The sequence below is a fragment of the Eublepharis macularius genome, chromosome 14 (genome assembly GCF_028583425.1).
Source record: "Eublepharis macularius isolate TG4126 chromosome 14, MPM_Emac_v1.0, whole genome shotgun sequence".
NCBI lineage: Eukaryota > Metazoa > Chordata > Lepidosauria > Squamata > Eublepharidae > Eublepharis > Eublepharis macularius.
Window position 1 is genome coordinate 248266 of NC_072803.1, and position 24566 is coordinate 272831.

The 24566-nt window shown below is 50.4% G+C and overlaps 1 protein-coding gene across 1 annotated transcript in view; it reads right to left on the minus strand.

Moving 5' to 3' along the window:
- The window catches only part of DSCAML1 (DS cell adhesion molecule like 1), a 230128-nt gene that overhangs the window by 34492 nt on the left and 171070 nt on the right, over positions 1-24566 (minus strand). Inside the window, exons 10-18 of the mRNA XM_054998622.1 lie at positions 24139-24338; positions 23770-23866; positions 22812-22940; positions 20951-21118; positions 18423-18493; positions 10235-10475; positions 8345-8491; positions 6835-6990; positions 50-189 (exon numbers count right to left, since the gene is read on the minus strand). Of these exons, the coding sequence (XP_054854597.1) occupies positions 50-189; positions 6835-6990; positions 8345-8491; positions 10235-10475; positions 18423-18493; positions 20951-21118; positions 22812-22940; positions 23770-23866; positions 24139-24338 (1349 nt within the window). The remainder of the gene's footprint in view (positions 1-49; positions 190-6834; positions 6991-8344; positions 8492-10234; positions 10476-18422; positions 18494-20950; positions 21119-22811; positions 22941-23769; positions 23867-24138; positions 24339-24566) is intronic.

Sequence of the window (24566 nt, forward strand, 5' to 3'; positions counted from 1 at the left end):
AGGCAAAGGGAATGCCCCACATCCCCCAACCCCATGGCAGCCTACTCACCGGTTGACCAGAGCCAGGGCTGGAACAGAAAATGGTGTACTTTCTGATGACTCCATTGGGTTTGGTGGGTGGCAGCCAAGACACCACCACGCTGCTGGCGGAGGAAGGGACGGCTTTGATTCCAGCGGGGGGCCCAGGAACTAGAGTTGAGAGAAAACAGGGCAGGAAATTACTCCAGAAAGGACACGGTTCCCATGGCAAGGGGGCTACGGAGAGTCCTCAGAGCCATTCTGCAAACTCATTAGGACTTGCAGGCCAAACAAAGCATGCTGGAGGAGATCTCTTTTCTTGGAAAACCCTTACAATTCGGCATTATTAGCACACCTTCTCGTGGGAGGGGGGGGGGGTGAGCTGGGGAGCAGCCTCTACCCCCTCTCTTATCTAAATTTTCAAAAGTTGCCCAGGCAAATTTGCACTGGATTCCAAAGGACTGACCCTGGCTCTCTCTGAAGCATGTGCAAACGCAGGCATCAAGGCTTTTAATGTCTCAACCCCAAATCCTGCCTGCACAGCTTACTCTTCGTGCCGCTGAAGAATCCTCGTTCTTGGCATCTGATGTTGCCACAAGACTAGAAGTTCTGGAACTGGAGTACAACAGCCACATCCCCAGCCAAAGGAGAAGGCACGCTTTGAGACGCCCGCCGGGGAGAGCGGTAATGCATGCCAAAGGAGGCTGGGCAGGCATGTGTGCATTTCAGCCAAAGCTCCGGGCACTGTGTGTGGGCAGGGGAGAGAAGGCTGCAGGCGATGGGCCTGGCACGGGGGGGAAGGGTCAGCCACCGCTGAGGAACAAAGGGAAGGCCACAAATATTAAACTCGAATAGTATCTTCGAGGGTGTTTGCTATTAACAACAACAACAACAACAACATTCAATTTATATACTGCTTTTAGTTCCCATGATCAACCTTTTGGTGTAGTGGTTAAGAGCGTGGGACTTTAATCTGGAGGGCTGGGTTTGATCCTCCCCCCCTCCGCTTGAAGCCAACTGGGTGACCACACTTTGTAAACGGCTCTGGGTGTGGCACTAAGTTGTCCTGAAGGGTGGTATATCAATTGAATGTTGTTGTTGTTGTTAATCTGTCAGTCAACGCTGTGCAGATGTAATGCGAGTCACAGTTTGTACTTGAAAGGTCAGTGAGAGAGCGGTGTCCAAAGTGGGGTTGCCTCCCCAGCAAGTAAAAAGGAGAGTCGCTGAGGCAAACCGGGGAGTGTCTCCCTTTTTCTGGGGGGGGGGGGTTCCTCTGACCACAGAAACATCAGCACACTGGCTTATGGAGCGAGGGGGCACCTGCTATTGAGCAGCCAACGAATCCAGTCTCTCTCTCTCTCTCGCTCTCGCTCTCTCTCTCTCTCTCCCTCCCTCTCACACACACACACCACACACACACAGAGCAGATGGAAATACCGGCATCCCCAAAACAGGCTGCCATGACATCCACAGGACAACCATGAAGTTCTTTGACCTGAGTGTACAACAGAAGCCATACCAGCTGCAGAGCACTGTCTAGCCACGTCATGCACACAAGAGCTAAGATGGCCCAAGAGGGTCAGGAGGACCCTGAATTCATTACAACACACCCCCATGGCAGACTTCAGAATATGGCGAACAGAAGCACATGTGTGTGTAATGCACGCACGCACACACTCACCACCTCTGATGGTCTGGGCTAGCCTTCAATGCTCCAAAGGTGTCTTCACTGCTTCCCTGGACCAATCTAGACTCATGGGGCAGAGTGACCCCCCCCCCCCACACACACACACCCACAAGGCTGAAGGGGGCCAGCTGGGCCAGCTGCCCTCCCATTTGGGTTTCTGTGCCTGGACTGAAGCATGCGGAACCTCCCCAATCATCCACCAAACAGATGCTTGTCCAAACAGTTCCTGCCCCGTCGTGGCCGCCAGCCATCGAAGGCTGGCTCTGCAGCAAGGCCCAGCAGAAACACACTTGATCAGCCAGTGGAAAACCCAGAGGTGAGGCGGCTGCTTCAGAAAGGAGGGAGCAGGAGTTGCAACAAGAGGCCACGTCTGCTGAAGCCTCCCTGCAGTCCTGAGGTTTGTGTAGCCACAGCGTGCTCAGAGGGGAACGGGGGTTTCCAGTCCATTCCAAAAAAATGAGAAGGCATTGTAAGAATTAGAGGGGGGGGGGGGTACAGCCCTGCCGCTCAGATTCATGTTGGGTTTATGCTCCCCATCTCTATCTTGGGCTTCTCTACTGGGTTCATTTTGCAAGCCTGAGATTTCTGGGTCCAGCAGGAGGGCAGGGCCTGAAACCCCAAGCAGGCAGCACTCTAGCCTAACCAAGACACGCCTCACAGAAGACGGAAATGAGCAGGAACACGCCACGTATACCTGTGGTGCTTGGTGCCGTCGTGTCCAGAGCTCCCCATAACACGTGCCCACAGCCAGAGAGACTGGCAGGGCCACAACAGGAGAATGCCACTGGCACACATCCCACAAAGGGGGCATGCCCTTCTTTCTCCTCCAAGAGGTAACACGGTCTTTGGCCACTCTGGCAGACTAAGGACCCGCAGCAAGCCGCCTTCCCTGGGCCCCCAGGCCTGCCTGCTCTCCACCCGGGACTCTGCTCCTGGCTCACAGGCCCAAAGCCTTGCCGCTTCTTCCCCGCCCCAGCGTAGCTGTTGTGTGCAGAGACCCCGGAAGGCCCCTGAGAGCTGGGGGGGGGGCTGAGGAGAGAGAGGCAGGCGAAAAACAGTGACACAATTTGTTCTGGCAGAAGCAGGCGCTTTAGCCTCGTAACTCGGCCTAAATGAGACAGATTTAAATTTTAAATGAGAGCCAGGGGCCGGGGCTGAATACAGCAAGAAGGGGGGGGGGTGGCAAAGAAGCTACTCAACCACTCTATGCTGGGGGGGGGCTGGAGTGGGGGAGGGTTTGGACCCATGATGCCAGGCCACATTTGATGGAGTTAGCAGAGATGGCTAAACTTACTGCTCTGATCAGAGATAAAACACTGTCTATTTTTATGGTTAATTGGAAACCCCTTATTGACCTTCTGCGTGAGAGAAGAAAAAATGAATTGATGATTTGTGGATTTGATTTCTAAGAAGATAAACTTGGGAAAAATAAATAGAAGAAGGCAGTATTGGAAAGGTAAATTTTAGAGGTATTAAAACTACAAGTATAATGTGTGTAAAGATATGATAGGTGTTGTAGAGGAAAATAGAAAATGAAATATGTATTATTGTTCTCTGTTTTTCCTTTAATTTTTGTTCTTTTCTTTCTTTTTCTTTTTTCTGCCCTTTTATTGAGCTTTTAATATTATTAATAAAATAAAAAGGATTAATTAAAAAAATTATGAGATGTTATCACAGTCCACCAAATGTATGGCCTGGAATTTTTTGGTCCTTCTCCGACTTGGACTCCATCCAAGAAACTAGGTTTCCCATCCCCCCTCCTGGGGTGGGGATCCCCTGCCCCCACCCGTCCTCCTCCAGCCCTGCTCACCTGGCCATGGGAGGGAAGGGGAATGGAAGTGAGGAGACGCGCAGGCACGTACTTCCCCTTCGCAGAGGAATCTGGGTAAGCGTTGACTGAAAACCACCCCTTGGGAGGCAGTTTCCCCTTTGATCCCTGCTTGCAGGTGCTCAGGGTGAAAACTGCCCCCAAGGGGGCCAGTCTCAGTCAGCCACACCAGGATTCTTCAAGAAACAACAACAACAACAACAACAACAACATTTGGTTTATATCCCGCCCTTCAGGACAAGTTAATGCCCACTCAGAGCAGTTTACAAAGTGTGTTGTTATTATCCTCAGGACAACTGCCCGGTGAGGTGGGTGGGGCTGAGAGATCTCCTAGAAACTGTGACTGACCCAAGGCCAGCCAGGTGGCTTCAAGCGGAGGAGTGGGGAATCAAACCTGGCTCTCCAGATTAGAGTCCCGCTGTTCTTAACCACAACACCAAAAGGACAATCCTGGGAACTAAAGCCAGTATATAAATTGAATGTTGTTGTTCTTGTTGTTGTTGTTATTCGTGAACACCCTCAATGATACAATTAGAATTCAACAGGTTCTGAACACACTGGAAAAGGGGGCAGATTTGAATAAGATTCGATTTAACGTGGATAAGTGCCAGGCTCTCTACCTGGGTAACAAAAATGCAAAGCATGCATACTGGATGAGGGGTACACTTCTGCGCAGCAGTGTATGTGAACAAGATTTTGGGATATGGTTGGATGGGAAGCTAAATATGAGCAGTCAGTGTGATACAGCAGCAAAAAAAGGCAAACACGGTCTTGGGGCGCACCAACAAAGGCATAACATGCAAATCACAGGATGTCATTATCCCACTACATACCGCATGGGTCAGGCCCCACCTGGAGAACTGTGGGCAGTTCTGGAGGCCTCACTTCAAAAAGGATGTGGACAAATTGGAACAGGTGCAGAGGAGAGCAACCAGGATGACCAGGGGCCTGGAGACCCAGCCCTGGGAGGAAAGGCCGAGGGACCTGGGAATGTTCAGTTTGGAGACGAGGAGGCTGAGGGGAGACACGATTGCTCTCTCTAGGTATTTAAAAGGCTTAGAGGAGGGAAAGGGTTAGGGTTAGGGCAACAGAGGACAGGACTCGAAACAATGGGTTTGAACTACAGGAGGGAAGGTACCGGATGGATATTAGGAAAAACTTCTTCACGTTAAAAGTGGAATCCAGCAGTGGGATTGGCTGCCTAGGGATGTGGTGGGCTCCCCCTCATTGGCAGTCTTCAAGGAGCGGCTGGACGAATCCTTGTTGGGGATGCCTGAGACTGTTCCTGCACTGGGCAAGGGGTTGGGCTAGATGGTCTCTGTAAGGACCCTTCCAACGCTAGGATGCTATCTCTCTATGAATCCTCTGTGGAGGGAGAGTGCAGGAGCTGGTGCGTGCATAGCAAGCACACAGGAGGTAAGTGCCCCGCTGTCCCCCAGCCTCCTGGACCCCTGAGGCCCCTGGCAACCCTAGTCAGTGTTCATACGTCTTAGTATGTGACATGCTCCAAGTACTGCAGCCATTTGCAGTTGCCCAGTTGTTATCCAGTCTGTTAATATTGCTTAGATGTTTAGTTAGTCCTTTTGGAATTTCACCTAAAGCTCCTGGAATAACCATTGTTGTTATTGTCGTCGTTATGCTGGAAGACTGGTACTCAAGGATTTTTTTAAAATTAAAAAAAGATACAATCTCTCTCTCTTGCTTTTCTGGAGAAACAAAGTATTTTTCTTGCTTCCCTGGAAGGAATTATTCTTAGTACTACATACATTTTTTCAGCTGCCCTGCCTACAGTGGCACTCGAGAATTATTTATTTTGAGAATGTATGCACTGCTTCTCCAGAGAACCTGCTTGAAGTACCTTACAAACTACAACATCATAAAAAGGTAAAATTATTAACAATTAACCATAACCCAAAATCCCAGCTCTAACAACCCAGCCAGCACAAAACCTTTAGCAGCCTATAATGAGTAAAAGTCAAGGGCCCCTCTTGCAGCAGCTGGCCTCCCCGGAGTTGTGGCCTGGGCTAGCCACTAGCCTCCACAGCACTTTCCCCTGGCTTCCGGCACCTCCATCATGCTGGGAGCCCTCCCCCCCGCCCCTGCACAAGGGCCTCCAGGGCACCAAACTGAGATGGTGCTTGGGATATTCTTGATCTGGAACAAGGTCAGCAATCCAGGCCCAGTTTTATTAGGTCCAACGTGGAGCAGCCATGAGCAAGGACTATTGCAACCTTTAGAAACACCAAGCAGACCATGGGATACGATATCCATGGACTTTATTACTGACCTACCCCCCTCCAAAGGTCACAACTGTATTTTAGTTGTAGTGGATTTATTCTCCAAGCAAGCTCATTTTATACCTTGCACCACTATACCTTCAGCTAGAAAACTAGCAGATATCTTTCTAAAGCACATTGTAAAACTGCATTCTTTTCCATCAAAGGTGATTTCGGATCGCGGCGGACAATTCGTTGCCAACTTCTGGCGGGAGCTTTTGCAAATTCTGGGTATTGAGCAAGGTTTAAGTTCAAGCCATTATCCACAAACCGACGGGCAGTCGGAAAAAACTAACCAAATACTAGAACAGTTCCTCCGCTGTTATATTAACTTCCAACAGGACAACTGGGTCGATTTGCTTCCCCTCGCGGAATTCTCGTATAATAACAGTGTACATGCATCTACTGGGGAGACTCCTTTTAAAGTCGTTTATGGTTTCCACTTCAAACCCTTCCCGTTTGAAGCGCTTCCCCCTCCTACTTCTACAGCCAATGACGTTTCGGATTGGTGGGGGGAAGCTGCTCAACAATGGACTCTAATTAAACAGCATCTTGACAACTGGTTCATTTCAGTTGGATTCAGAACTGCGCAGAAGGCGGGCCACACCACACACAGGCCCTCCCCAGAATACACAAAAGCCCCCCTCTGGCTGGAAGGGGAGCAAACAGCTCGGGCGGCCTGCACTAGCTACCACCTGCACACAAGAGCTTCCGAACAGGGCTGCTAAGCTCCAGCTGTTGGGGCCTGGAGTTGTCCTGGAGTCACAACGGATCTCTAGTCTACAGAGATTGGTTTCCCTAGAGGAAATGGCAGCTTTGCAGGGGAGACTCTATTGCATCACATCCCTTCCCAAGCTCCACCCCAACATCGCCAGGAATTTCCTGAGCGAGAGTTGGCAACCCCAGCCCCCACGGAAAAGAAACAGACAGCCCACAAACCCTCCAGCTGGTCTCCTCACCCCTCGCCCCTCCTTGCTTTCCTCCCCTTGCTCCAGCTGGCTCCACTCCCCCCCCCCGGCACTCACTGTCTTCCTTGGTCTGGATGTGAAGCACGTTGCTGCGGACACCATCACCAGCCTGTGTGTAAGCCAGGACTTGTACGCTGTAGTTGGTGAACTTCTCCATGCTGCGCAGCTCCACTCGCTCCCGGGTGGTGGTGATATTCTGCATCTCCCCCCACTCTGTGGGGAAAGCAGCATGGTCAGGACAGGGCAGGATGGGGAGGCCACCTCCAGCCCCACACCACGTTCTCTCATGGGAACTGTGGCCGGCCAACCAGCATGAGTGGGGCCATACAGCACATGCCCAGCGCTGACAAGCCTAAAACGCAGCCTGCGAGCGTGTGCACAGAAGCAGGGGTCTCTGGCAGCCATCCTCACCAAAGGAAAACCCCTCTTCATTCCCACTGGAGGCTGGGGGCTGGAGACTTGCTCCAAGCCTTGGCTTAGGGAGAAGGGAGCAAGTCCCTCTACGGCTAGCCACACATGAAAGCGAGGATGCTTCCAGAGTTTCCCCAGGCCCACGTGCTCACACAAGCACAGCTCCAATTCTTCCTCCTTTTCCAGAGACAGCTGAGAATTCTCAAGTGCAGGAGCTGGGGGCAGCCACCACTCTTTGACCTTGGAATCACACCAAAAGGGAGGCTAGAAGCCTCCGCTCCCAATCCGCAGACCTGCACCCTCCTTCCCTTGCTCTTTAGGTCACTGACACTGTCGCACAGGCCATAGTTTCTGCCTTCTACCAAAGGGCGCCAGACAACATGCCCCTCTGGGGATGGGTGTGTGTGTCAATAAAGCTCTGCTATGGATACTTAACTGTGGAAGCTCTCCTGTAGCACCAGCCGTGTGACTGGGAAGAGAGGGGGGGGGTGAAGCCCAGCTGTGGAAACTGAGAGATTTTCTGAGCTCTTTCAAAGATGGATGCTCCCCCTTTCAGCACCTGCACACATCTGTCTTTAAAAATGTATTTGTGACTTTGCAGGAGGAAACAAAGCAGAGTTTCACAAAGTGGCCAAGAATCGATATATTGTCGAAGGCTTTCACGGCCGGAGAACGATGGTTGTTGTGGATCTTCCGGGCTGTATCGCCGTGCTCAAGACCACGGCGACACAGCCTGGAAAATCCGCAACAACCACAGCCAAGAATCCTTCAAGGAAAGACGTTGTCTCAGATGGGATTGCAAGAATACCCTGACTTGATGGGCACTCAGAATCTGGAGCCAAATGAAAATGATAAAATAAGAGAACAATTCATAAGGTGTCCATAATACAGCAGAGGCCTGATGTGGCCCACAGCATACAGGCAGTGCGCAGCAGATGTGCTTGATACCAGGCCAAGCACACCAGAGGCAGGGGGCGAGTTGTACTGCCCCCGTGGCAAAATACTGCTGTGTGAACATTGGGTGAATGCCACATTCCCATCACAGAAACACAAATATTAGACAGTCCTCCTCATCCTCAAGAGCCAATTAGACCCGACAGCATCACTCCTGGAGTGCAAACCGATGCTGGAAGAATCAACACCTCTGATGACTCACCTCCATCCATGTAGAGCGACCAGAAGATGACACGGTAGCCCTTCAAGACGCCATTGAGGGTGCTCCGCGGGGGCTCTGACCACGAGATCACGGCCACGTCAGAGGTGATAGACAAGGCCCTCACATTTTCTGGGGGCTGGCTAGGCACTGAGAAAAAAGACCTCTGTTCGGAAAGGCCACGCAGCCCCAGCCCGTTCCCTTCTCCCTCCCTCTCTCTGCACAGCTGCTCCTGAGCCATTGCTCCACAGCAGGGAGTCAAGAGGCCATCGGGCTGGCTGGATCCTCCTCCCTTTCGGCTTCCAGGCCACTGATTCACTTGCTACCTTGGCGCCCAAGTCCTTTGGGCATTGGCCCCATGTCCTGCTCCCTCCCGCCCTTGCTGAGAAACCAGCTGTTGGATTGCTTGAAGGAAAGGGAAGGAGAGACGAAGTGAGCAACTGGGATGAAGGTAATGAGATCCCACCGCCCCCAAAGAGAGAGCTCTAATTTTTACGAGCATTTAAATGATGATACATCATCCTAATGGTCCACTTTGAAAATGATTATTGTTTCATATTACTTAGGTGTAAAACTGTAAGCACTGTGTAATTAGGGGCCGGGTGCAATAAACTAATAGAGAGTCCATTTGAACAAAATGAAGGTAATATAATTATGGGAAAGATACTATTGTTAAAACAGGGACCCTTGAATACCCCAGGAGGAGTGCTAATGTAGCCAGAAAACGCTCATGCGCTGACGGGCTAACAAGGGTCTTAATTAAGTATGAAAAACTGCTGAGAGATTAGTGGGAGAAACTTTTTTGGTTTCTAAAATGACTCCAGTGCTGATCTTTCCTTCACAGGGGACCTGGAGGCACTTGGGGGGTGGACAAAACCAAAGAAGGGCAGAGGCAGTGAGCGCTTCGCTGGCAAGCTGGGCTCAGCCAGGGCTCCCGCGCAGCTGCTACCTTCAGGCCTGGGGCAGAGGCTGGGCAAGTAGCCAGGACAGCCCACGGGCAGGGCTGGGGGACTGCAGCAGAAGCCTCCCCGCCGAACTCTGACTGCTCTGCTTTGGGCCACTGAAGAGCACAGCCCCGGGAATGTGTGTGTGGTGGGGTGCTCTGCGGCGGTCCAGAGCTGATGATGGGGTGCATTAATACGAGTGGCTTTATTCCCAAGTAAGGACTTGGGAACTGGGAATAAGGCACTGGGAGCCACCCTCAGCTTCCTGAGTTGGGAGGGGGAAGGGGAAGAGAGCATTCGGCACGATAAAGACTAAAATACAGGGATTGTCACAAACAAGGAGGCAATGCAAAGGTCCAAGGAAACTCGCCTCTGATAATAGTAGGCCTTCCGCATCAACTCATTTGGGAATGAGCAAACAGTGATCTGCTCTGGGGCTCTGGCACAGCAGGAAGAGGCCCTGTGCCACCCGCCCCCATCTCCGGCATTCTAGGCCAGGGGTGGGCAATTGTTTTGGCTCGGGGGCCACTTTGTGGGAGCGGAGGTTAGCGGAGGGCCGTACCTTTTAAAATGATTGCATTCATTAGTTAACTTTGCATTTCAGAAAAGGTATAAATTGTATCATAAAAATCAATAAATATAAATTAAATAAAATAGTGGTAGTTTTATTCAATTTATTTATTGTGCTAATTTCATATCATCTATAGTTGCAAGCACATCCACTAGCCGTCCTAGTGGAAAATACGAGACGAATCTTCGGTCGCGCACGGGAAGGAAATCTTGGTTCAAGGCGGATTTTTCTGACTGTCTTGGCGGGCCACAAAAAACTCTGTAGCGGGCCGCATGTGGCCCGCGGGCCGCAATTTGCCCACCCCTGTTCTAGGCCATCAGGGAGAAACTGGGAGTGGAGAAGAGACCTTCGAGCACTTGCTCCTCGTAGCCCACTTACCATCCTCCAGTGTGGTGGCATTGATCTCGCTGGACGAGGGGCCAGTGCCCGCCCGATTGAATGCCTGCACCACCACCCCATACTGGGCAAATTTCTTCAGATTGTCAAGGGTGTAGACCTCGCTGTCTCCAGTCGCCTTCATCTCCACAATACTGTATTGTCCATTGCTTCCTGGACTGTTTTCCCGATAGCCAATCTGGTAGCCTCGGATCACCCCATTCTGGAGCTCCCTTTTGGGGGCCTGCAGAGATCAATTATGAAAAAGCAATACTAAAAGGAGTGAGGGGTGGAGGACGACAGAGTCCACCAGTATTAGTGGAAACCAGCAAGTCCAGTGCTTATGGGTTTGGGGGGGGGAGGTGCTCCAAAGGATGGAACATCCCATTGCAAGCTTCAGCACCCCCCCATCATATCATAAATGGGTCAAGTGAATGTAGAATTTTACATTCTCCTCCCAACCTGGGCAGTTTGACTGACCAGAGAAGAGGTGCTCAACTTGTTCCAAATGAGCCTCACTCCACACTAAAGGGTGAACTTGATAGCTTGGGGTCATCACTGGACAGCCAAGTGGCCTCGCGGCCACCAGGATAGGGCTACAGATCAGCTGCGACCCCTCCTGGTCCCAGACAGCTTTCTCATTGTCTTCCATGCACTGAAAGCATCCAGCCCGTATGAGCGCAACATGGCTGTAGGCAGAGCTACCTTCAAAGCTGACTCAGCAGCTCCCGTTAGTATTCTGCCCAAAAATTCTGAATGGAGTATTCTGCCCAAAAAACATCTCCCCAGCACAGAAAGGTCCCAAGGCACGAGCCGAAGGGCTGGTTTTGACTATCAAGCCTTTTACATCTAGGGACCGGAATAACGGGAAGGCTCCTGTGTGAATCCGTCAGATCTCCAAATTCATCTTTGGAAGCTCTGCTCCATACCTCTCTCCCCAGAAGTTAGGTAGATGGACATGGCCTTCTTTGGGGTGGTGCCCACTTATGGAAGACACCCTCCAGAGATACTTGCTCAGGGTCCTATTAAAACAATTTTATTCTCCTGAGTTTTAGTCCTTGCTTGTTTAATTTGCTTAGATTTCATGCTTATTAGCTGCCTTCAACATTTGTAAATAGAAAGGCCATACATATTTCAAACAAATATAAAGGTTTTTTTAAAAGTATTTAGTTGTTTGAAGGATACATTACTCCCACTGAAGCATATTTTTTCTTTTTAAAAACAACAACAAACAACAAACAACAACAACATTCGATTTATATACCACCTTTCAGGACAATTTAATGCCCACTCAGAGCGGTTTACAAAGTATGTTATTATTATCCCCACAACAATAAACACCCTGTGAGGCGGGTGGGGCTGAGAGACCTCTGAGAGAGCCGTGACTGAGCCAAGGTCCCCCAGCTGGCTTTAAGCGGAGGAGTGGGGAATCAAACCCCATACTCCAGATTAGAGTCCCACCGCTCTTAACCACGAGACCAAACTGGCACCAAACACCAAGAGCACTCTTTCATGTTCTGTGAAGTGGCTGTTGCCTAAGAATTGTCTTTGAATTGGGAACTGGAGGGGAATTGCCCACAAGCTGCTCAAGTGCCCCCACCAAGGCATATCAACCCCTTTATCCAATGGCAAAGGAACTGCTTAAAAATCCTGCTGACAGGCCCCATATGGTCTGACGGCCCCACAACTGACAGCTGACTGGGTGGGCACATTGGGCCAGAACATCCTCTGGGGCTGCGTTCAGCCTCTGGAAAGGGCGCTCATAGGGCGGGACGGTGCAGATAGATCACTCTGGTGAATTCTGCATTCACTTGACCCATTTATGACATGATGCGCTAGATCACTCGAGAATGTTAGTCTAGGACCTGGGAGACCCAGGTTGGAACCCCCAATTTTCCCAACCTGCTGACGGGCCCAGTTTGAGGGCACCCTAATGATGATAGATAGAAACATTCTGGAAATGTTTCCTCCATCACCCTGACTTTGCTATTCCTGAGCTTCTGTCTAAAATGAAAGGGGTAGATGAGACACATTTTCTTTGTGACATGGAGAAGAATTGAAGTCTATGAGAGAGATACTCCATTTGGACAGCTTTTATGTGTTTTGTAATTGTCTAAAGTACAATTGTTCCAAATGTTGAATGGTGTTGGATTTCCAGGTGCTTGTACAGGGCAATGGCTAACTGCCTGAGCTGAGAAATCCAGAGTCAGAATCGCACCTGAACCACAAGAAAGCCAGTCAGCATAAATGTAAAACAAAAGTCCAGTGGCACCTTAAAGACTAACTTTTATTTCACTATGAGATTTTGTGAGCCACTGCTCACTTCTACAGATGTGGAAATCAAACTTAGAATCCTTCTTATGGGGCAGGTTGGGTGAGGCGGGGATTAAAATCAAGGATGAATTCTGTTATGTCTTTCAAGTGCAGATTCATTATGTGGAAAAAGAAAATGTAAGAATGATTCTCAGGTTGGTTTCCATACATATCTGAAGAAATCAGCACTGACTCACAAAAGCTCATCTTGAGATAAATGTGCTAGTCTTTAAGGTGCCACTGGGTGTCTGCTTTATTTTGCAGCAACGGACTAACACAGCTACCCTTTTGCAATCAGCATGAACATATATCCATTTTTATACAGAACTAAACTCTGGGTTTTTTGACCTTTTCACCTAATGGGACTAGATGGTCTTGGACAACTGGATTTTATTGTTAATTTGTTTTGATTGTAATCAAAATGTATTACACGGGTTTTGTTTTTGGATTCTACAGAGGCTAGAAATCAATGGGCTTAGACTGGAGTTACTTTGTACAGGATTATACTGTAAATATCTCCGCCTACCTGCTGCAATCTTGTTGGAATAGAGAGGGCTAACATTTGCCCAGGATGGGATGCAGATCCTAGCACATGTTCTAAGATTTTTTTTAATATCAAACAGTATACTGTTTGTATATCAAACAGTATACTGTTTGTATATCAAACAGTTGGGAAGGAGAAGTATTAATAACTCTACCTGCAGAGTAATTGAGTTTGATATTTAGAAACCATGTAGGAATGACTGCTTGCATTATTGTTTCTAAGCAAGAAACAATACTAATTAAAGTAGCTTGTAGCTTATGTTTGTATATTTTGTATGTTTATAGACTGAAATACATTTTTTTTTTAAAAAAGAGGTACGCTCTAAACTTTAATGCAGGTTGTTGTTTCAGCTCATGTAGATTTTTGGCTCATAACACTGCACAGTTTAGAGGGAATATTGATATGAAGCCATAACTAGGGGAATTTCCAAAGTGGGGAAAAGAATTGGAAATAAGCGATTTCCAAAGTGGCAAGCCGCTTTGGAAACCGCTTATTCCCCTGTTCTGGTGTGCTCCGTGAAGATTCGGAGTACACAGAAACTTCCTGCCCACCCACTTATTTCACCCAATGGATGTCAGGCAGGCAAGCCAGCCTGCCTGCCCTACCTGTAAATGTATTTCTACTGGGGGGGATAGGTAGTGGGGTAGCTTTTCTCCTTCACTGTATCTTGCTTTGCTTGGGCCGAGTGGTGTTATCAGTGCAGCTGGAGCGGCGTGTCCGGGAAGAGACCCTGGGAATTTCAGCTCCGCATCCCTTTCAGGACTTTCGCGCCAACTTCAACTGACTCTTGTTTAGACTGGGGGGAGGGGACTGGAGGTATGACCTCTCGGGGAAGACTTGGCTTTGGCGTTCCAGGCAATTACTCTGTACTCGTACACTAATAGGGAATATTGTCTAATAAAGACCTTTAACTCATACAACCATGTTTGATGAAGTGGAGAGTCTGAGAGAATCCCCTAGCCAGGCCTGACAATGGGAGGGGGAGGGAGGCAGGACTTTCCGGTTCCCGTGCTTCAGCTGGCCCACAGAAGGGGATCCCCTCATGGGCCAGCTGGAGTTTAAAGGGCCCATTCCCTGCCGCTTGTGTGGCAGGGAAACGGCCCTTTCTGAGCTTCAGCTGGCCTGTGGGGGGGGATCTCCCCTCCATGGGCCAGCTGGAATTTAAAGGGCTGCTTGTGCGGCAGGGAAATGTTCTGGCAAAGCAACCTGTCCATAAATAAATCTTTTTTGTTACTTTTACAACCCCCTCGCTTCAGAGATCTCTTCAGTGCTTACTCACCACAAAACTTACTTCACAGCAGCAATCCCAAGACCTTTTACACTCCCTATCATAGGAATTAGGGGTGTACATAGCAGGAAAAACAAGCTGCAATTACACACAGAACTTGGTGGTTCGGTTCATTAAAGTAGCTTCTGGAAAGCTGAACTAAGTCCAGGAAATGAGGCTGTAATGACTTCCCCACACTGAAAAATTTGTGTCTTTCATTTTGGCACTTATTGAGCAGAGACTGTGCAGGCAGGCCAGGAAGTGGGGGCCATCCAGCAGCATCTTTATTTCCTTAATGGCAATTCTGTCTGCACTCGTCATGCAACCAAATGGCTCCACAGGCGAGAAGAGACTGAGCCATTAGTGTTAACTCCGTTGGTGGGAAGGGGATTTGCATGGCACACATTCGTGCATTTTCCCCCAAAAAACTTCCTGGACAATGGGGTTGAGGCTTTGGCATTGAGTGGCTTGAAGTGATCAAAGGTGTGCTTTGCACCGGGGAGGGGAGCAGCAGACAGCATGGTGCCCTCAGCACCAGCATCACCAGCCCTTTCTGTGAGCTTTTATGCACAATGCAAGGAGAGGCCAGCCCTGCAACATCCACACAGACGGGCACACAAACGTGGGTTTGAGGACGGGGGGGCCTCCCTCAGCCTCTGAGTCCCCGACTGCTGCCAAGTCTCATTTTATGCAGATTAGGGTGAAAACTGGAAAGAAAAATCGATTATTAAGGGAGATCCAGGGCATGGGGTGCTGGCGCATGCCCATCCAGCGGCCTTCTGCCGTTGCTGTCCTTCGCGTAGGTGCCCAAAGAGAGCAGGCCAGGGAGCACCAGGAGGAATTTCATCTGCCCCAGCAAACCTTTAGGCTTGTTGTGCTGCTCTGGCTAAAACTGTTCACCCAGCATTAAATGACTGGGCGGTAGCAGGGATGTGTCTTGCCCGCACACACACACCCCCTCCCCCGGCAAGTCTTTCCAGATCAGTATTCCGCATGGAAGGACCGACCTGGGGGACTCCTTCAGTTCTGCCTGCCACTTTTTCTTCTTCTTCAATTAACTGTGTTTTAATGGTTTTAGTCAGAAAAGGAGACTGGCAGTCAGCAACGTGTCCAGTCTCCCACTGTTACTAGTAAAAATGTAGGAAAAAAGAGGTCCCTCCTCCCTCTACCTCCCTTCCTATGGAGGAAGAACTGTAGCTCTCCCTTTCTGCATGCTTTTATGCACAGCCCAAGGACAGGCCGGTGGCTGGTGGGTTTAAACGGGGAGTCCCTGCAGAGATTAGGGAGCAGGGTTCACCCAAATGGCCCCTCAGAGTGGAAATGAAACCACAAGGCACAGGGAAGCATGGCATAACAGCAAGGCCCAAAAGTAAAATTTATTGGCTTTGTCACTATGCGCTCTCCTGCTTGCGCGCTGTACTGGCACCACTGGTTTCCCACCACGGTATGTGCCTGGCCACTGCCAACACTTCCTTTCTCTGGGGTCCATTGTGGTGTGAGTTTTCATGTGCTTGAGGAGAAACTCATTGAACCGGCGGGTTTTCAGACGATGCAAAAAGAACAGTGTGTGGGTGCATGTGCAGCTGCTCAGCACTCGCCTTGACATGCACCTTCCCCAGTCCTTGCAGCCAATAAGCACAGAGCCCTGTCGCCGTGTGCTTTCAGACTCGGCGATTCAATGGTTTAGTGGAAGGACTGTGTTTTCTGGGCAATTTTGTTGTGTAGAAACAGCTGCTCCAGAGGATCACCCCCTTGAAAAGCAGAGCATGTGTTTGCACATGCGTGGCCAACGTGTGCACAAGGGGCCAAAATTCATGAAACAAAAGAAAACCAAATGGATCAGTTTTGAGCCGGCACTGCCCCAGCTGGAACAAGCCAATAATGGGATGCAATTGTTCTGTAACCGCCAGAACCGAAACCGAAATGGGATGCACTTTCTAGATGCACACCTGTAATAAGAACATCTAGCAAATGAGGGAAAGATTTACATTTCAAAACAGACATGGGCCCCCAAAATTATAGAAGGCTATGTGGAAGGAAAGGCCAGTTACAACGACTTAGATGAACACCAAATGGTAGGATTCTAAAAAGCACATTTCTTTATGATTGATTGATATGATTTGTGATCGATTTAACTGCCCCTGCTTGCTCTGACCACCACTGGAAGTCTTTCTTGGGGCTTTAAAAAAAAAGACAAATGCTAAATCGCAATCTAACTTCTCTTTTTAAAAAACTCTTAGTTTCTAGCCCTTTTTGTTATGGATTTCCAAAAAAAGCAGTCGAGGAATTTAGAGAAGCCCGTTGATTGTGGCAATAGATTTTTGTAATATTATTGTGTAACTATGATTATTGTGTACAGCCAAACCAAAAAATTAAAGATTGTAAAGGTACTCCAGTAGCTGGATGGCTGGCTGGCATAGCGTGAATCAAAACAGGGCAGGGCAGCAGCAGGGCAGCAGGGGCAGGGCAGCAGGGCAGCAGGGCAGGGCAGGGCAGCAGGGCAGGGCAGCAGGGCAGCAGCACCACCACTGGGAGGGGTAGGGTGGGGTACAGCACTCAAATGGGTGGTGTGAGCAAAGTCATGGCATTATCATGCACCGTTAAGAAGGCAGATGTTAAACCAACCTGCTGGCAACCAGGGTTGGGCGTGAGCCACACTGGCGGGTGTTTGGACATGCCTTGTCCTCACGGGCACAGCCCCACTCTAATGCCTTGGGCTGCAGCACCACAAAACTTTGGGCACCTGGTTCTTCCTGGCTGCAGCCTCATGCTTTTTCCAGATGAAACATTTAATAACCTAGATTATCTAAGGCAGCACTAAGAGACTGATCTCAAACACTTTGGAGAACATTAAGATCCGAGCTATCCTGATGACAACCAGTGGCTGATTTGCTCCTGAAGATGCAGCAATTTATAGGAAACAAGCTAGAAGCCGTTCCAACCAACAGCAGAAGGATCTCATTAAGGGGCAGAAATAACCCTCCAGGCCTGCTGGCCTTAAAAATGCAGCAGGCCAAGTCTAATCAATCTTAACAATATTTCTTTGAAGCATTAAGAAATCAATAGGGCTGATTGCAAATTTACGTTACAAAGCTGAAGTGATCCGTCTTGCTGAAAGAGTCTTAAAACAGTGACTTATGCTTCAAGTGAATCTTATTTTTCATTAATCTGTTATTCATCTCTTAAGAAGTGGTGGGGGAGGGGGGGCAGGCAGGAAGAGATGGCAGGGCCCTAAATTTACTGACTTGCTGTCTAATTCCAACTCCAAACTTACTAATCAATTTTATTTTTCATTATCCTCATACTGAAAAATAAATCAGATTCTACATTTTATAGACCTTTGTCCAAGCATGTTGTGCATGAGCAGCTCACACACACATCCTCTGTCTCCTCACCCTGATTCCTCGCACACACACAGAGTTGAGGCCCTTGCACCTAAGGGCCTTGCATGGCAGAGCTGCACTCTAGAGACAGAGTCAGGCACTGAAATCAGAGCCAGAGCCAGAGCAAGGAACAGAGAAAGAGTCGGACCAGAGGTGGAGGAGGCGCAGGTCAAACTCCTTCCTCGCCAAAGAAACTCACTAGGTGAACTCCACCTAGCCAGCTTCATAGGGCTGTGGTGATAAAGGAGGTGGCTGGTCTGCTCCTGTGATGTCCTTGAACAAAGGGGAGGATGTAGTCAATAGAACCCCAAGAAATCCCAGGGCTTTCAGCTGCACGGCAGCTCTGTCCCCCATTGCTTGCAAACCACCCATTTGTGGATTTTTGCAGACATTTGAGTTGTAAAAGTGACTCTGCAGGTGGGGGGACAATCACCTATTCAATTCTGTTGGACATTTGCTAGCTAAGTCAGTTGATGGCCTGCAATAAGTTTGCTGCTTTGTGGCTACTAATGCTTCGATAGAGCCCGGAATTGATATGTTTTAAATAATTGTTCTAAACATGTTTCCCCTTTTGTTAAAATGCATGCTGCTCTGAGTGAGGGAAAAGTGACACACCCAGTGTTTAACTAAACCAGAGAGCCAGAGATCTCTCCCCCTCTGCCCCCAAGCACTGGCAACACGTACCTTCCATGTGACCTGGATGCTCTGGGAAGTCATGGGCTGCAAGGTGACGTCCATCGGAGGTCCATCAGGAGCTGGAAAGCAGAGGTAGCAGGACTAGAGGCTCGCATGGGGCTTCTCTCCCCAGGAAGGCAAGCGTGGAAGAGGAAAGAGCACGCCAGTTTCCATTTCAGCTCTCTTTCTGAAACCCACTTCTCTACGTCTCCTGAGCCTTTGCCCGTAAAATGTCGGGACATTCTCCTCATTGGTCGAGGAAACCTAGTGGGGGCTGGAGGAGACTGAGAGCCGCTCTTCACTCTTCCTCCTCCCAGAGCTAGATATTCCAAGGAAGAATGATCTGCCTCTCCCCATTACAGCAGCATTTCATAATGGAACTTGCTGGGCACTGCGCTGGCCTGGATTTGACTGGGGACAGGGCTGGGTGACAGATCAGGAAGCCTGAAAAGTCAGGAGAAGCTGCACAGCTGGCCTAACCCTAACTCTGCCCCCCTTCAATGTAAAAAGCTCTTTAGGGGAGGAACACGGAAAGCCTCAAGCTCTGGGGTCAGGACACAGTTAGCCAGACCATGCAGGGAACGTAGCCAGGGTCCTATATGTCTGTCTACATATCTGCCATGAGTATGCTCTGTGTTCCGCATTGTATGCTGATCCTCTGAGAGTACGGGAAGTTGCCTGTTGGGGGGCCTGTTTAGCTGGGAGTTGCTTATTTTGCCTTTTCACAGCCGCTTGCGAATGTGTCCTTGAGTGCCGGCTTCTTCTTGGGAACTGAAAAGAACTTCATCTCTCCTACAGTTCTTGTCTCCTCCTGTCTCAAACCCTCTCCCCCCCCTTCTGGCTCCTTCGCGCCAGAATCCTAACCATCCATATCCTAAAGGCAGGAACTCTCCCTATAACTAACCCCTCCAGCCTTACACACGTCATTTCTGCCAATACCCTTGTCTGTGTTTGCTGATACTGATGGATCGCTAATAAAGTAACTTTAACTCATACACTGGAGTGTGTGGAGTGCTATGGGGACAGCCTGACAGCTAGCACACAAGTTCAAGCTCCAGCTCTGCTAAAGAAGAGCAGAACCACTGAGCCTCTCTCTTCATGGACCTTTCTCTAGGCACGCAGCAGTTGACTGACATTTTGACACAGAGAGGCTCCGCACAGCAACAAGGGTCTATGTCAACATGCCCACGGCTCTGGTGCCAAAGCCATTTGCTGGCTTCCTGCCAGTTTCTGTGCACAATTAAAGGGATAGCACTGACCTGGTTGGCTATGATAAGAACGGTGTCCGTCAGTTAAAGTAGTCGTGGGAGGTCCTGCTATGGCTGCCTTTGGCCCTTCCACGTGTCTCTGTGGGCCCTTGCCGGTGGTCGCTCCCCAAGAAGGGCACTCCCTCACGAGAGAGGTCCTTTTTGGTGCCAAAGTCTATCCTGTTTGGCCAAGGCCTTGGCGGTTGACCTACCTCCCTTTGTTCCAATTTCTTTTGGTTTTCTAGTTATTTTCTGTTTATGGAAAACTATTCATGTTTTTTGCTCTGGCTTCTCTAAATTCATGTTTTTAATGTTTATTTTTCACTCCAGCCTAACTTTATTATTTTGTTGTTCTAGGAATCTTTGCTGTTAGATTCAAATACTGTTCTCTGCTTTTGGATTGACTGCCTCGAGTCCCAGTTCTAGGAGTACTGAGTTCATTATTGCAAAATAAGTTTTTTCTCTCTCTATATATATATATGTAAAGATTATTTCTCTAGTTCATGTTATTTTTGACACAGCTATTGTGAAACACGACTCTGAGGAAGGCATTGAAACGCATGCTATAACTGGATGTGTGTAGGTCGTGTGTAATGTTAACAGCATTACAGAAGATGAAAAACTGAAACAGTGGGAAGAAAGTTTCCTGTACATTGAGAATGACTTCCATTTGATTGTATATCTGCTGGTACACACCTTATTTTAATTTGTCAAGTATTGTAAGAGTAAACTTTGCATTGTTAATTGCCAGTTTACAGCGTGGTGTTTATTGGTTTTCTCTGTACTCACACCCTGGTCCAGCCGTATTCTTTTATTATTCCTGTGGACCTGCCTGTCCCCTCCGGTCATCTCTGGAGGCCCCGCACCGGAGGCTGGCAGGGGGCAGCCCAAGAAAGGCCTTCTCAGTCATGGCACCAAAACTGGGCAGCCCCCTCCCCAGGGAGATTTATCCTCCCTCTGTCCTCGCCTTCTGCCAGTGGGTGAAGGCTTTTTTGTTCTGTTCGGCACACCCCCAAGAGCTGTTTTTGATGTTATGTATGTTTATATTTTTTATTGAATTATTGTATATAAAATTTCGTTTAAATGATTTTAATGTTGAAATGTTTTAATGACTGATGTTCACCACCTTGAGGACCTTATCTGGGTGGAAAGGGTTACGGGTATTCAGGCTCCCCACGGGTCCCTTCTGCCCTGGAACCCATCTCGTTCACTAAACTAGTTCTCGGGGGGAGGGGGCATCCTCAGAGACGACACGGGCAGCAGCTTGCAAAAGAGTATTCGGAACCCCACCTGCTTCCTCCGTACTGATGGTGAGTTCTTTGCTGGGCTCGCTACGGCCGATCTTGTTGAAGGAATACATGCGGATGCTGTAAACAGAAGCAGGGTGGAGGTCCACGATGTTGGCCTGGTTGATGCTTGGGGAGATGTTGCGTGTAGATTGCTTGAAGTCCCAAGAGTCTAGAAGGAGGAGAAACTGGTGTGTGTGTGTGGGGGGGGGGGGGGTTGTAGAGCATACCCACACTTACAGGTGCGTGAGGCATGAGCTGATACCCCAAAAGTGCACAGGAAGTGCCACATGCGGCTCTGGATACAGAATTCTGCCTCCTGAGACTAGGCAGAGGCCAGGGAAGACTCACAGTCCACCTGGTGGCTGAAGAACGTCCAGCAAAGCTCTTCACCCCTCCCCCTGACTAGCAGAAACCCAACGGAGAGCCTGGGACTGCCAAGGTGCCACTCTGGGGTACCCAGAGCTCTCCCAAGACAGTGTCCTCACTGGGGGCTCCTTCAGCAGAGTCAGGCCCCCCCTCATCTCTGCCTTGCAGGCAAGGGGCTGAGAGGGAACAGCCCTTGCCTACGGCCCCCGCCCAAGGAGTTCACGAGAAAGAGGCAATGTGATTGGAGCCTGGATCGGCAGCGCAGCCTCCTTGCCTCACGTGCTGTGGGAGAACGGTGCTGCAGGTCTGCGACCCGGAGCAGGCCCTGCAGACGCTGCAACTGTGTCCCACGCTGCCCCCGGGGAGCTCAGGGCACCAAACACGGCTCTCCTCTGCCTGTCTCTCCTCTCAGCATCCCTGTGAGGTGGGTCAGGCCGAAGCACACAGCTGCTCTCTTGCTCAGCCCCGGAGAGCGGTGGAGGAGATAAAATGGAGGGGGGGGGCAGCCATATGTACAGCACCTCAATCTCCTTGGGGGAAGGGTCAGTTAATGAAGAGAGAGGGGGAGGGAGGGGGGGAGGGGGGGTGGGAGAGTTGTCCCCAGTTGCAGAGCATTTAAGTGTCCCAAGTGCAAAGACCCAGGGCAGAAGAAGGAAGGTGGTTTTAAACTTGAACGAGTCTTTCCAGGGCTCGGGAGGGGGCCAGAAGGGAAACTACCGTGCACACAGAAGCTGGGAGGTCAGTCAGTCTGAGGGGGGGCAGGCGAGGCAGACGGGGCAGAACAAGCCCAGCCAGACAGGGAGCAGAGATTCCCCAGCAGGCACCCTGTGACCCAGCCCAAAACCACTGCCTGCTCCTTGCAGGACACAACAGGCAGCTGCACGGGGCAGCTATTTTCTCCAGTGTGTGTGTGTGTGTGGGGGGGGCAACCAGGGCCTTCTATGCTCTATACTCTCTTCATGAGCTTATTAGCCATTGCCAAGCAGCCCAATGATTACGGAGTGGGACATTCAAGCCACATCACATTTCTCTCTGAATCTGATAATAAACAACAGCAACATCAACACAAGATTCTCTGCGAAGAATGTAAGGACTTCAGAGGGACCAGGGTGGATGGGAGCCAGTCTCTCTAGCCCAGCATCCTCTTCTACACAGTCGCCAACCAGGTGTCTCTGGAAAGCTGTAAGCAAGACAAGACCCCCTGCGGCTGCCCCTGCCCCAACTGGCATCGAGACGTATCCGGAGGCCCCAGCCAGGCACAGTGACCGGATGGTCCTCGATGGCCCCGCAAGACACTGGTGACCATAAAATCCGTACAGAACTGTCCGTGAAGCCCTTGGAAGCACATTGTGTGCTTGCCACGCTCTGTTCATGGCCCTGCAGCCAGGGGGAAGTTCTGCCTGCTCCTTTCACCAGTTTGGACTCTGAAAGAGAGAGGGCCCCCCACCCCCACGTCCATTCCTCTCCAGCAACGTTCAGGCACCTGCCCAACTCACCAGACTTATTTTTATACTCGATGTCGAAGCCGGTGATGATGCTGTTGCCGTCAAACCTTTGAGTCCAGCGCAAATTCATGCTGCGGGCCTTCACTTCCCGGATCTCCAGCTCAGGAGGGTCTGGGGGCTCTGGGACAGGAAGCAAGGGGTCAGGGAGAGGGGCTCCAGATGCCCTGTTGCTGTGCCTGCTCACCAGGCTTGCCTGCCTCTCAGGAAAGGAAAGGAAAGCACAGGTGGCCCAGGCCAGAGAACCGTGGAGGAGAAGGCTCCCATGGCCAGGAGGGCCCCAACCTCTGCGGCTACTACAACGGGGTCAAAACCATGACAAAGCTGGACAAACTGGCCGTTCTTCTCTGCTTTCTGTATCTAGGGCAAAATGGCAAAGTCAAACAGAGGCAGTGCAGGAGCTTGGAGACTGAGCAACCGGGACTGAGGACAGGTATGAGCATGTGGCAGGAGCCCTCGTAAAATGCAGGTATAATACTGGGGTGCTTCTAACCTCCCAGTGGCAATGGGGCCAGGAAGGCAGTCCGTCAGCTGGGGGAGCAGCCACTAGAGCCTTGTCTGTCTCCAAGGCAGCTTCCTGGCCACAGCTGGAGCCCAAATGCTTCTGCCGGGCCCAGAGGGGAAATTCTAATGGTGGGTATACAGAATCGAACTGTGTCCAGCTCTCTTTCAGCTGTACACAGAGACACACCCTCAGCAGGAAAGGAGACACCACGGAGTCCTTGACGTTTTTGTTGTTCGAAAAATGTTAGTAAAGGCCTGCATGTTTGGTGTGCCGTCTCTTGAAGTTCTCATTTGGGAGGGAAGCAAAGAATGAACCGGAATGGAAAGCAGCCATTGCCCCACTGACGCCCTTTGGAAAGTCACCACAAACGCTACATACAAGCACACACCCCAGGTCCCACAGGCTGCTCTCAGCTGAGGGGACAATCCAGCTGCTAGATTCTCGTACCTTGGACAGTCAGCTGGATGAGGCCTCTGTCTTCTCCATAAGAGTTAATTGCATGGCACGAGAAAAAAACGGAGTCCCCGCGGTCAGCTGGCTTGAGCTACAAAAAAGACACCACCTCATCGTCCAGGGCCCCGAATGAACAAGGCCGTGAACCTAAGGCCCATCCCCTCCAAGAGAAGACGGCCCTCACTGCCCACCTTCCTGCCCCCAGGGGACCTTTCCGTGTCACGCTGCTGAGCAAGGTGATTTCACGTGGGAAAGAGGGTCCCTGTGCATCGGATGAGGTCTGGTGGTCCGGCTCTAGGGAGCAACTCTGCACGGCCCCGCCCAAGCAGACTGCCCCCCCCACCTGCAGGGGCACCCGCTCACCTTCAGTGTGGAGATGACCTCATCCCCGCTGTCCTTGGTGGTGATGGCGTATCTGATGTTCCGGTCCGGGTCGATCACGGTGTCTCCTTTCTCCCAGCGGATGATGATGGGGCGCTCGCCCCGCGCCGTGCAGTTCAGCTCCTTGGACTGCCCTTTGATGGCAATGGTGGTGTTGGGGTGGGAAGTGACCATGGCAGGGACTGCGCGGGAAGAAGGAGCACAGCAGAAGCTGGTGGGCATGGCACAAGAGAGGGAGGGGGGCAAGGAAGGGCACGGCAAGGGGGAAAGAGCCCTTTGACACCACCGCCTCCCATTGACGGCTGGAAAATCGGCTGCAAGCAGCTCTCTCGCCCGATGTTCCCTTGCCCTGGTTGTCCTGGGGCCTTTATGATGCCGCAGGGACCGCTGGAGCAAGTTCTCCTTTCCTG